This window comes from Nematolebias whitei, chromosome 12 (genome assembly GCF_014905685.2).
Source record: "Nematolebias whitei isolate Nwh7 chromosome 12, NemWhi1, whole genome shotgun sequence".
Taxonomy (NCBI): Eukaryota; Metazoa; Chordata; class Actinopteri; order Cyprinodontiformes; family Rivulidae; genus Nematolebias; species Nematolebias whitei.
Window position 1 is genome coordinate 18,440,415 of NC_056509.1, and position 12,633 is coordinate 18,453,047.

General features: G+C 45.2%; 1 protein-coding gene across 1 annotated transcript in view; it reads left to right on the forward strand.

The window, feature by feature from the left end:
- The window catches only part of LOC119417840 (midasin), a gene marked incomplete at its 3' end in the record, with an annotated part of 96,557 nt that overhangs the window by 31,897 nt on the left and 52,027 nt on the right, over positions 1-12,633 (forward strand). Inside the window, 6 exon segments of the mRNA XM_037685094.1 lie at positions 3,915-4,110; positions 5,880-6,044; positions 6,614-6,771; positions 9,603-9,692; positions 10,450-10,565; positions 10,664-10,838. Of these exon segments, the coding sequence (XP_037541022.1) occupies positions 3,915-4,110; positions 5,880-6,044; positions 6,614-6,771; positions 9,603-9,692; positions 10,450-10,565; positions 10,664-10,838 (900 nt within the window).

Genomic DNA, 12,633 nt, shown 5'->3' on the forward strand with positions numbered 1-12,633 from the left:
CCCCCCCCCCCCCCCCCCCCCCGGGCCTTTCCGCATCAGCGACCACACCGCTCCCTGCCGTCGGTGCCCTCCTCTCGGAGCTGCCCGGCATAATTCAGGAGGCGGCTGACACAAAGGGACTTTCCGTCCCTTTCCTCCCAGATCGGATGATCTAGCGGGAAGGTTTGGCTCCACCCCGGCTTGCCGCCCTAACCCCATCTGGCCTCGTTTCCCAGCATTGACGTCCTACTGGAACGAGGCTGCAGCCGGACCTGTTAGACTGAGAGCGCCGGTTTCCACTTTTGCGCCCATCACCAGAGTGGAGGGGTTTACTGAGCAGAGTTTTCCCTCAGTGCCCCCCCTGGAACTAAGCCTGGCGGAGGCTCTCAGAGCAAAGATGTCCAGGTTGGACCAGCGTCCTGTGCCTCTGGGGAAGCGTGACCAGACGGTGACGTCGCTCTCCAACCAAGCTCACCAGTGTGTGTTCCAGGCGGCCGCAGTGAACAATAATGTTGCACTGCTGGCGTACAGCATTTCAAAGAGGTTGGAAGAAACAGATCTGCCTGAGAAGATGAAGAGCTCCCTTTGCAAGGCGTCTGACGTCATCCTGAACCTGTGCGCCTCTTCTGCTATTTGCCTGTCTCGCATCTCAGCCTGGATGACAATGGTTCAGCGATCCACCTGGCTCTGTCACTTCCCCTCCCTGCCGGAGAAGCTGCAGAAGGACTTGTTGGAGGGCCCCATCACGACAGACGCGCTGTTTGGAGCCAACTTCAAGGCCATGCTCGAGAACTCGAAAAAGTCGGAGGAGGTGTCGGAGACTGTGTGCCATCTGGGCAAGCCGCACTCTTTTTTTCAACCTTTATTTAGACAGGTAATCCCATTGAGCCTCGAGGACTCATTTACAAGAGAGACCTGATTTCAACAAAGAAAGATGACAACAATGGACAACAGCAACAACGATAAACAATTATAAAAAGTAATACTGCAGGTTGTTTTTTTTACAAATAGGATGGCTAAAAGAAAAAGGTAACAAAAAAACAACTAGATTCTAAGGCGAATGTAGAAAACTAAAAACAGGAACATGTCTGCGTTGGTCCCTGCCAAGAGTCCAACAGGTTCTTAAAGCCACTTAGAGAGGTCAAGGTCGAGAGCTTCAATTGTTTTTGTAAGATATTCCAGGAAACAGGAGTGGAGTAGGAGAAGGCCCTTTTGCCTAGTTCAGTCCTCATTGAGGGAACACTGCAGGTAATAATGTCCTGAGAGCGCATGCCGTAGCTGCACTCACACAGAGACATGTAGGAGGAGATGTATGAAGGCAGCAGACCAAGAAGTGATTTAAAGATGAAAATGTACTCGCTTCCCCGCCCACGTCGCCCTAGAGAGAGCGACGTGGCCAAAGACAGCAGCAAAGACGCGCCACAGCTGCAGCAGCGTCTTCTCGCTCCACTCCGCCACCGGCCCCTCCCGTCAGAGAACAGCCCTCCTCATCCCGGCATCCAGCGGTACAGCGTTTCCCCAGAGACCGCCAACAGGCGCCCCCCTGGAACAACCAACCGCGGGGGGGAAGATTAAAAAAATGACTCCTTGCGGAGGATGTGTGTGTGCAAAATGATGGTTCGAGTTTTGAAATAAAATGTAAACATCATTCAGGAATTAAAGTGTCTGATTTCAGCCTGTCTGTCAGATCGTATGATTTCACAAGGGCTTCTCATCACACATCCTCCACACAAAACGAGCCGGTGTCCTTCAAACAGGTTTTTGAAAGTCACCGCAGCTCAAAAAAACACAAAAGGCGCGTGTGACACAGCCAAAAGTGAATGTTTTCAACAGACCGAGTCCAGTGGGAAACCTCGCTCTCAACCTAAGCTGTGCGCCGCCTCCTCTGACCGCAGCGGCGACAAACATGCGCCCCCGCGGCAGCCTTCGCTGAAGCGGCACCGCGTGGCCATGGGCGCGCGTGCCTCCCCTCAGCGCATGCCAGCTCACATCAGCACATCAGATGTGAGCCCGCAGCCTGAGCGCGGCACAGAGGTGCCTTCAGGGCCCTTTCGAGAAAGCCTCACCTTGGGTCGCTCGGAGCACGCCTTCGCAGCACATGACGGCGGTAGAGGCTGTAAATTGGTTGACGTCCGTAAAACATATGACGCAGCACAGAAACGCGCGTCCTCTCCCCAAACATTACGCGGGGTGGCAGCGAGCGTTCGCTCTAGACAGATGGATGAACCGCCTTATCAGCAGGGGATACACGCTCAAACCCCCCCCCCACACACACACACACACACACACACACGATTCAGCACAATTAAAACGTACGCTGCAGCCATCACTTCTTGTCACGAATGTTTCGGGGACAGAACAGCTTTTAATCATTCGCTGATTAAGCGTTTTTTAAAAGGTGTACAGAGACGCAGGCCTGTTTCACGCCCACTTTCTCCACGGTGGGATTTAACGCTGGTTCTGCGAGCCCTGATCAAAGCTCCATTCGAGCCACTAGATCAGGTTCCAATTAAATTCCTGTCTCTTAAAACAGCCCTGCTGTTGGCTCTAACATCAGCTATGAGAGTGAGTGATTTTTCTGCCCTCTCTGTCGCTCCGTCATGTCTCAGAATTCAGGCTGATGGCAGCTCAGCTGATCTGAGGCTTAACCCAGCGTTTATGCCTAAAAACATCACAAGCTCTTTTAAATCAAGAGTGATATCGTTGGAGGGTTTTTTTCCCTCCTCCCCACAATTCAAAAGACGAAGCATCTTTCCATCTTCTCTGCCCTGTACGGGCGTTAACGTGTTACGTTGCGTGCACGGCGGCATTGCGTCAGACTCAACATTTGTTTGTGCACTATAGAGACGCATCTGCAGGTCGCCCGTTACCCACCCAGCGCCTGTCACACTGGCTGTGTGAGGTAATTTCTGAAGCCTACAGAGCTTCAGATTTAGAGCCTCCTGACAACCTAAGGGCGCACTCGACCAGAGGTATCGCATCTTCGACTGCTTTGCATAATGGTATTTCAATGCAGGGTATTTCAATGCAGGATATTTGCACTGCGGCCGCGTGGTCAACACCCTGTTCATTTATTCACTTTTATTTACGTGATGTGTCGGCTTGTTCTATGACGCATTCTGTCCTTAGTGCCTTAACAGAACGAATATTGTCGTTTCATTTAATCTCGTTTTAAACTCAGATCTGACTGCATGCATTTGCAGTGTGTGATGTTATCAGTCACAGGTTATGACTGTTGTTCTTGTTCTATGGTTATTAATCAGTTCATTTGATTAATAATCAGTTCATTTATTATTAATCTATTCATATTGAAGAGCCGTGGATCTGCTCTGTTCACGGCCTTTTTCAGCCTCTCCTCCTTTCCGTTGAAAACTTTTCCTGGGCGTTCATGCACTCGGAACGCGTAAATTACGCAGTCCGCATCTGTGCATGGGCGCGTAATTACGCAATGCGTATTTACGCACATGGAGAGCTGAGTGACGAGATGTTTTTTGGGCAAGCGGGCACTTCTTATGGTGTTCAAATGGACCCAGTGAGGCAGAGACTACATCTGCTTCGCCCTTAACCCACCAGCGACAGCCTTAAAGGGCAAAGCCTATACGAAATAGAACGTTGGTTACGTACTGTAACCCCAGATTCTATGAGTATAGGCGTAGCCCTTTAAGCGTCGGGCCTCACTGGCTCCTAAATGGCTGAAGAAAATGCTATTTGGGAGAATATTACCCGCTCTTAAAGTAATTTATATGGACCGGGTGGGGCCCACACAACAGGTGGGCGTGGACTAATTTTTTCAGTGCGATGCTTTGCATGACGGGATAAACCCACCAGCGGCAGCCTTAAAGGGCTATGCCTATACTCCTAGAATCTGGGGTTACAGTACGTAACCAACGTTTTCAGTGTTACCGCTGTTTTTTGTCCTGTACTACATGTTCCAGAGCTTCAAGAGAAAACCGGGCCAAGCCGATAATGAGCGCTCGACAGGTGACCATAACGAGCGTGTTAACAAGCGCCTGCGCACGGTGGATAACCGGGAGGAGCGCACAGGGAACAAGCAGAGTGAGACCCAGCTGGAGTCTGATCTGTACGAACACATCAGACAGCAGGACATGGCCTACGACACGCAGACCTACGGTCAGTAATCCTCTGATACAAACACATTTAAAGGTGCAGACCACTAACAAATAAAATCCATACGATATTACCATATTTTCCGCTGTATAAGTTGCAGTTTCTTGCATAATTTGCATGCCCTGTGACTTATAGGCCGAAGCAATATATTTATGGATTTTTTCCCATATTTATAAACCAATTTTTGGCTGAGATATGACGGTTTCATTCATTCTTACTGAAAATATTGAACACTGCCATATTCAGTCACTAGATGGCACTTGAATAGTAAGGCATGCCGTTGGATCATGTAATAGGTAAAAGTGGCTAATGACACAATTGGCTTGCCAGAGCCTGCCACTGTTGTCTGCCTGGAGTAATCGTATCAGTTTCATTTCGCTGCACCGCCCCGGCGAAATGAAACTGATTTGACCATCATAGTGCAAAAGTTAGACTGACACACCTTTACTATAATTTCGAGCAAACAAATAATTGTTTTTAAGTGTTAATCTTGTTTAATTCTTGTTAAAATCCTCCCGTGCACGCTCCCACGACCGCCATTTATCAGCCAATCGATTTTTGGCACACCACCGCCCCACATTTCCGGGTTCGGCACACATTTCCGGATTGACAGCGGTGACACGTAACAAATGCGACACGTCAGCAGTGACGCATAATAGATGCCACGTATATGGCGAAGCGACATATTTATGGATTTTTCCACCTTATTAGACAAATATGGATTGATGCAACTTATAGGGCTGAAAATACAGTATTCTCATATTGCTGGTGTCCTTAATCTCTATCTTGGTAATCAAAATTTGTGACCAGGTGTCAACTACTACTGGGACATGTTTTTCTTTACCTGTGAAAACAACTGAAGTGGCTAAAAAAGGTCAACAAAGGTGACATCATTCCAGATGGGGCAGTTTGACCTTACTTTCTCTTTTCTTTTGCATTTAGCTGCAGATTCACTTCTAAATTTCTCCCTATATGTTTTCTCTGAGATTTTACGCTATTCCGAATATTAATTTATTGTCCCCCTTCGTGGAGCTTAATTAAAATTAGTTGAAAAAACCCTTATCTGTCTGTCCATCTTGTGAGCATGATAACTTGGAAAATAGGCGAGGTACCAGCTTCCAATTTGGTGTGTGGCTGTATCTAGGTGTAAAAGGTCACTATTAAAAGTTGAGTTCTACCAAGTAGAAATCCAAGATGGCCACCACCATATATGTGTGCGTGCAAGTAAACCACCCACCCTATCATTTGAGGAAATTTTGCTTTCTAGTTTTATGGTGCCACATATAGTTTTTTCAAATAATTAGGGTGGACAAAGATTAATCTATGGTGGCCAAGGCCACCATTGGCCACCCCCTGGCTCCTCCATTGCACCTGATGGTGGGTAAAATTGTTTCCTCCACTCTCCATGATCTGTCACTTTGCCTCAGACGAGAAGAAATGAACAACATCCGTTTTTACTTGCAGTGTAACTCCTCCCCACTTGAATGCCCCAAAAACATTGTTTACTTACATCCCCTGTTCAATTCCAGTCCAGATAAACTCATCTCAAAAACTACAAACATTCACTTTTCAAATCCCTCATTGATGGGGGACATCACTTGTTGAAAAGTAATCTGATAAATTTATTGTCCGTGTTTGTTTACTTCCCCTGTGCAGCCATATATCTGGAAAAGTCTTTCAGGGTTCAGATGTTTAAAGTCTTCAGATCAGGACAGTGATCATCTTCAGAGTATTTAAAACAGTCTGTGTAAATCAGTGTGGTTTGCTTTCAGATGTTGCCAGTGCAGACCAACAAAAACCAGCAGGGACTCAACAAAACCAGAATGAAGATGAGGACGACGCCATGGAAACAGAGGAGCAGGAGAAGGAGCTGGAAGCTGCTGAAGTCGCGGAGTTGCAGCCTGATCAACTGGACTCTTCCAAGCACTCACAGAAAGGTGTCGACTTCTCTCCTCCGGAAAAGTTTATTATCCATGCTCAGAATAATGAGGTTTGAATGCAGAACTTGTTATAGCTGCTGCCACTAGCTCATTGTCACCATGGTAACCATACACCTATGTCTGTCACTCCCTGAGTTTAATGACACGGTCAGAAAAAGTCTCGACAGTCAGCCTCAAACAAACAGCTGTGATGGTCACACGTGTGGATATTTATGTTTCTGTAGGAGGTCTTTAGTTTTCTGCGACCTGTTTAAACTTTGATGTTTTTACTGCAAAGTATTTCTGAGCTGTAGATCTGGGTTTTTTTTCTTCTCCATCATCATTATTAATATTATTGTTATTATACCTGTCTTTATCGTTTTAAAGTTGTAGCACACCTTTACTAATTGAGCTGAATGTTTCAGTGTATAACTGACCTGTTTTATTTCTAAGCTGCACGAGGACGCACAGCTTGAATAGGACAGGAGTAATCACCTGTTTTGTTCTTTAAGTTTTACCTCATCTTTAACATCAACAGTATATAATATCTGTATAAAACATACTGAACAGTCCTCCTTGTTGTTCAGCTGTGGATAGTGGTGAAATGGAGATGAAGAGGCAGGCAGAGGAAGAGGAAGAAAAGCGACGTAAAGACCAACCACAGGCCAGAGAAGAAGAGCAGCGAGAGAGGAGCACAGAATCCACAGTTCATACAGCTCCTCAGCTGCTGCTGGACTCCATGCAGGTAACGACAGACCTCAGCCTCACACTGCTGCCCTGTTGGCCCCTGAGGTGGAATTAGAAATACACTCCGTCCATCTGTCTGTGTTGCGATCATGATAATACGAACAATAAGTGAGGTACCGACTTCCATTTTGGTGTGGCTGCATCTAAACATTAGAAAGGTTACCATTGAAAATTGGTCTCGATGATCCAGGTAGATGAATCCAACAAGATCGTCTCAAGCCCTCTGGACAGGTTCTTCTTTGTTGAAAACCAGTTGGTCCACTGTGAGAAGGTGCTGCTAATAAGACTCAGTTTGTTGCAGCTCCTCAGACTGAAGAAGTCTTGTGGATAAAAGACGAAACGTTTAAACAAGAAGAATCCATCCAGAGGACCTGACTCAACCTGCTTAGATCGAAAATTGAGTTGCCACATCAAAATTCAAGATGGCCACCAGGCATAAATATATATATATAATGTGTGGGGCTGGGGTGGGGTGGGGTGGCGAGTGGTGTTGTAGAGGTTAGTGAAAGTGGACCTGTGGTCGGAAGGTCACCGGTTCGACTCCCTGGACCGTCAACATCAAAATGTGTGTGGGAAAGGTGAAACACCCACACCTGCCTCCACCCTCATTTGCTCCACTCTGGGCCTTTGAGCAAGGCCCTTAACCCCCACCACCTGCTCCCCCGGGCACCCTAGGTGGCAGCTCTCTGCTCCACACAGAGGGGTGTGGTAGCTCGGTGGTCTGTGGAAGTGTCAGGAATTGCATCCAGCATAAACACAAATTGTCAAGTGATTATTTGAGTTAGTTCGCTGTGACCTCTGAACAAGGGAGCAGCTGAAAGAAGAAAAAAATATACCGTCTCTAAGCCGCACATACTAATATATAAGATAAATCATAATTTTGTACATAAATAAGACACTCTGATTATTTAGCCATCCACATTCATTGTCAGGAACTGTGCCCAACCTGCTCCGACATGATGTGCAGCTTGCTTGTAGTACCAGAATCAGCCACCAGATGGCATTTCATAGACTATAGCTTGTTTTCAACAGCATTGAGACTGCATGATTGTCACATGTCTTCATGAAGCTTCACTGTCTGACTCATGGTTACAGCCATTATACCTACAACATGAACACGAAAACTATCTAAGCATAATCACTGGACAGAACAGTGTCAGCACTTTGGTTGGCCTTGTCGCTGTTTTAAGTGCTCGATAAATAAAATGGTATGGTATGGTAAACACCTACCTAACCAAAATTATTAAAAAAATTCTATACCAGTAAATATTACCCAGAAGTCTTATCGAGGTCATGCGACCAAAAGTCAAATAGTACTGATAAAATATGGTAAATATTCATTGACTTAGGACCATTGATTTTTATTGTTAAACACTTTTGGTAACAGCTGCAGTTTTTAAATGTACTTTCTAAATAAATTTGACGTGACTTCTCCTCAGCAGAGCTCATATGAGGAGAAGGGGGGACAGCCCCTCCCCCTCCAGTTGGCTTTGCTCCGTGCGGAGCTTAAATGAGATACAGTACTGGTATTTAAACACATATTTACCATACACAGAAAGATTTTTAAAACTTTAAATATGTATCAATCTTGACTGACTGCTTTCAAAATAAATCTGGCAACTTCTCCGCTGAGCTCTCATGATGGAAGGGGAGGAGGGAAGAACCCCTGCTGAGATCCCGGTATTTAAACGCATATTTACCGTACACAGAAAGATGTCGCACAAAAATAATTTTCAAACTTTTATTAAAACATGTACCAGACTTGGCTGCTTTGCGTCTCCAATCCTGACCATCGACACATTGATGCAAAGCTTACGGGCTGCAGCTCAGTTTCCTTCTTCGACAGCTGATTGATCACTTTTAACATGAAAGCTGCATCGTAAGAAATTCTCCGTGCATTTTCCATTATCACTGAACAAATGAACAGGTCTGTGCATGAAGTGCAAAATACAATAAACACGAGAATGAGCTGAAGAAATGAATGCACGTCTACCTTGGGGGGTGGTCCTCGAGAGTGCCTCATTGGTCATTCAGGTTAGACTTCTGGTCACATGATGACGTGTGGGTGGAGTTATGGTAAGGTATTTGAAACCCTGAGCAAGAGCCGTGCATGTGGACATCTGAGGGCATTCACTTTGTGTCACAAATGCCTGCCCCAAGAGGGGCGGCGTGCTGGGAGCCACGAGCACCCAGTTCTCTCAAAGTAAAATGTTAGTCAGTGGCAGGAAGTCTGTCAAAATAAAATACAACTTGTGAAAATTATTAAAAAAAAAACATAAATAAGATGCTCCTGCATATAAACCGCAGAGTACAAAGTGTGAGACAAAAGTAGCAGCTTGTACACCAGCAATTACAGGGTGTGTGTGTGTGTGTGTGTGCGTGCGTGCGTGTAAACCAGCCTCCCCAATCATTTCAGGAAACTTTGCCATTTTTATATTGATTAAAACTATAGTTTCCTCAAATGATAGGGGTGGCCCAAAATGTAATCTGAACCCCAGTGAGAATCTTTGGGATGTGCTGGAGAAGATTTGCTCAGTGGTCCAAATCTCCCGTCATCAATACAAGGTCTTTGCAAAAATTTAAGCAACTCTGGACAGAAATGAATGTTGTGACATCGTTGAAGTTTGAGGAAACGATGCCACAGAGAATGTCTGCTGAAATCTAAGCTAAAGGCAGTCCAACAAAATATTTGAGCGTGACCTTCATAGGCCAGGCAGTGGATTAGATTAGATTAGATTAGATTAGATCAATGGATTGTTAGTTTCTGTTTGTAATGCAGTCCTGAATGTGTTGCGGTGCAGATTGAACCACAGTCACGTGTCTCCACAGAAGGCTGACAGGAACCCTGAAGAGCTGAGGAGGGAGATGGAGCTCCAGCTGGAGACCTGGAACAAACTGGCCCCAGGAACCCTGGAGGAGGTGAGTCACACTCCACAACTGTTTCAAACACCAGCTGCAGAACCAATGATGTGTAAAACATTCAGACACCTTCAGTTATACCTGTATTTGTCTGTCTGTTAGCAAAACATCTTGTGAACCAGTGGTTGGGTCTTAATGAAACCACTGGACATCCATCTGCATCGGATGAACTTGATTTACGACAAACACCACAGCTAATTAAATGAACAAACGTAAAAATAGCTGTCAGTTAATTTAGCAGATAAAGCCTGGTTGGTAGTAGCTGAGAGTCATCCTCAGCACACATCATGAGCACTAACAGAGCTCGCAGGATTCTTGTTTAAAACCTGGGCATGCAGGGCAGTGGGCAACGTGCATTCATTCATCAAATCTGCTTCCAACTCTTAGTTCTCTATTTTTGTTTTTATCATCTTAACCTTTATTAGGGTCCCCAAAAGGTGGACCACGGTCCAAATCCAGACCTAGATAAACCTGAGCCCAGATCAGTTGTTACATTTTTCATTAATATCAGTCATTTTACCTGTGCACAGCCTTCACAGCAGTTTAAAAATCCAACACAGACCCTCTAAAACCTGACGTGAGAACACAGAAGTTCTGGACAGGTCCACTCGCTGACTGACCCCTTCAGAACATGAACCTGCTCATGTGACATGAAAACTGCATTTAACTGCAGTGATTTACATGTGACACGTGAGGACCAAAGGAGAAACGAAACATTTGAGTGTTGCTGGTTCTGAGGGTTCTGTTTGTGTTCCAGGAGACGGCAGCGTCCTCCATGTGGCATCAGTACCAGGCTCTGACTTCAGCTCTGTCCCAGCAGCTCTGTGAGCAGCTCCGCCTCATCCTGGAGCCCACTCAGGCCACCAAACTGAAGTCAGTGTCAACACGACCTCCTGTCTGCTTTCATTACCTGCAGGGTGAAGTTCTGCGCAGACATAAATATTTGCTGTGGCTGTTTGTCTGCTTTTTAGAGGGGATTACCGCACAGGGAAGCGTCTGAACATGAGGAAGGTCATTCCTTACATCGCCAGTCAGTTCCGCAAAGACAAGATCTGGTTAAGGAGGACCAAGCCCAGCAAGAGGGAGTACCAAATCTGTCTGGCTGTGGACGACTCCTCCAGCATGGTGGACAACCACTCCAAACAGGTGAGACAGCTGTTGTCCTCAGGGACGCCATGAAGCTGGATGGGCAAAGAAGCCCATCTAAATAATCTTCTGAGATACCAAGTTAAGACATTTTTACAAATTCTAGTTGTCTTTATTAACTAGAATAATGATGAACTAATACAAGTGCTGGTCATAAAATATGAATATCATGAAAAAGTTGATTTATTTCAGTAATTCCATTCAAAAAGTGAAACGTGTATATTATATTCATTTATTACACACAGACTGATATATTTCAAATGTTTATTTCTTTTAATGTTGATTATAACTGACAATGAAAACCCCAAATTCAGTATCTCAGAAAATTAGAATATTGTGAAAAGGTTCAATATTGAAGACGCCTGGTGCCACACTCTAATCAGCTGATTAACTCAAAACACCTGCAAAGGCTCTTTTGTGACTGTCTGTTGTTATTGTTGTTGTTGTTGTTGTTGTTGTTGTTGTTGTTGTTGTTGTTGTTGTTGTTGTTGTTGTTGTTGTTGTTGTTGTTACTCACTGTTGTCATCACTCTTTGTTAAGAAATCAGGTCTCTCTTGTAAATGAGTCCCGAGGCTCAGTGGGATTAACCTGTCTAAATAAAGGTTGAATGAATGAAACAAAGGCCTTTAAATGGTCTCAGTCTAGTTCTGTAGGATACACAATCATGGGGAAGACTGCTGACTTGACAGATGTCCAAAAGACGACCATTGACACCTTGCACAAGGAGGACAAGACACAAAAGGTCATTGCTAAAGTGGCTGGCTGTTCACAGAGCTCTGTGTCCAAGCACATTAATGGAGATGCAAAGGGAAGGAAACAATGTGGTAGAAAAAAATGTACAAGCAATAGGGATAACCACACCCTGGAGAGGATTGTGAAACAAAACCCATTCCAAAATGTGGGGGAGATTCACAAAGAGCGGACTGCAGCTAAAATGAGTGCTTCAAGAACCACCACGCACAGACGTATGCAAGACAAGGGTTTCAGCTGTCGCATTCCTTGTGTCAAGCCACTCTTGAACAAGAAACAGCGTCAGAAGCGTCTCACCTGGGCTAAAAACAAAAAGGACTGGACTGCTGCTGAGTGGTCCAAAGTTATTTTCTCTGATGAAAGTGCATTTTGCATTTCCTTTGGAAATCAAGGTCACAGAGTCTGGAGGAAGAGAGGAGAGACACATAATCCACATTACTCGAGGTCCAGTGTCAAGTTTTCACAGTCAGTGATGGTTTGGGGTGCCATATCACCTGCTGGTGTTGGTCCACTGTGTTTTCTGAGGTCCAAGGTCAACGCAGCCTCTACTAGGAAGTTTTAGAGCACTTCCTGCTTCCTGCTGCTGACCAACTTTATGGAGATGCAGATTTCATTTTCCAACAGGACTTGGCACCTGCACACAGTGCCAAAGCTACCAGTACCTGGTTTAAGGACCATGGTATCCCTGTTCTTAATTCACCAGCAAACTCACCTGACATTAACCCCATAGAAAATCTATGGAGTGTTGTGAAGAGGAAGATGTGATACACCAGACCCAACAACTCAGAAGAGCTGAAGGCCACTATCAGAGCAACCTGGGCTCTCATCACACCTGAACAGTACCACAGACTGATCGACTCCACGCCACGCTGCATTGCTGCATTAATCCAGTCTACAGGAGCAACAACTAAGTATTGAGTGCTGTACATGCTCATACTTTACATGTTCATACTTTACATGTTCATACTTTACATGTTCATACTTTACATGCTCATACTTTACATGTTCATACTTTACATGTTCATACTTTACATGTTCATACTTT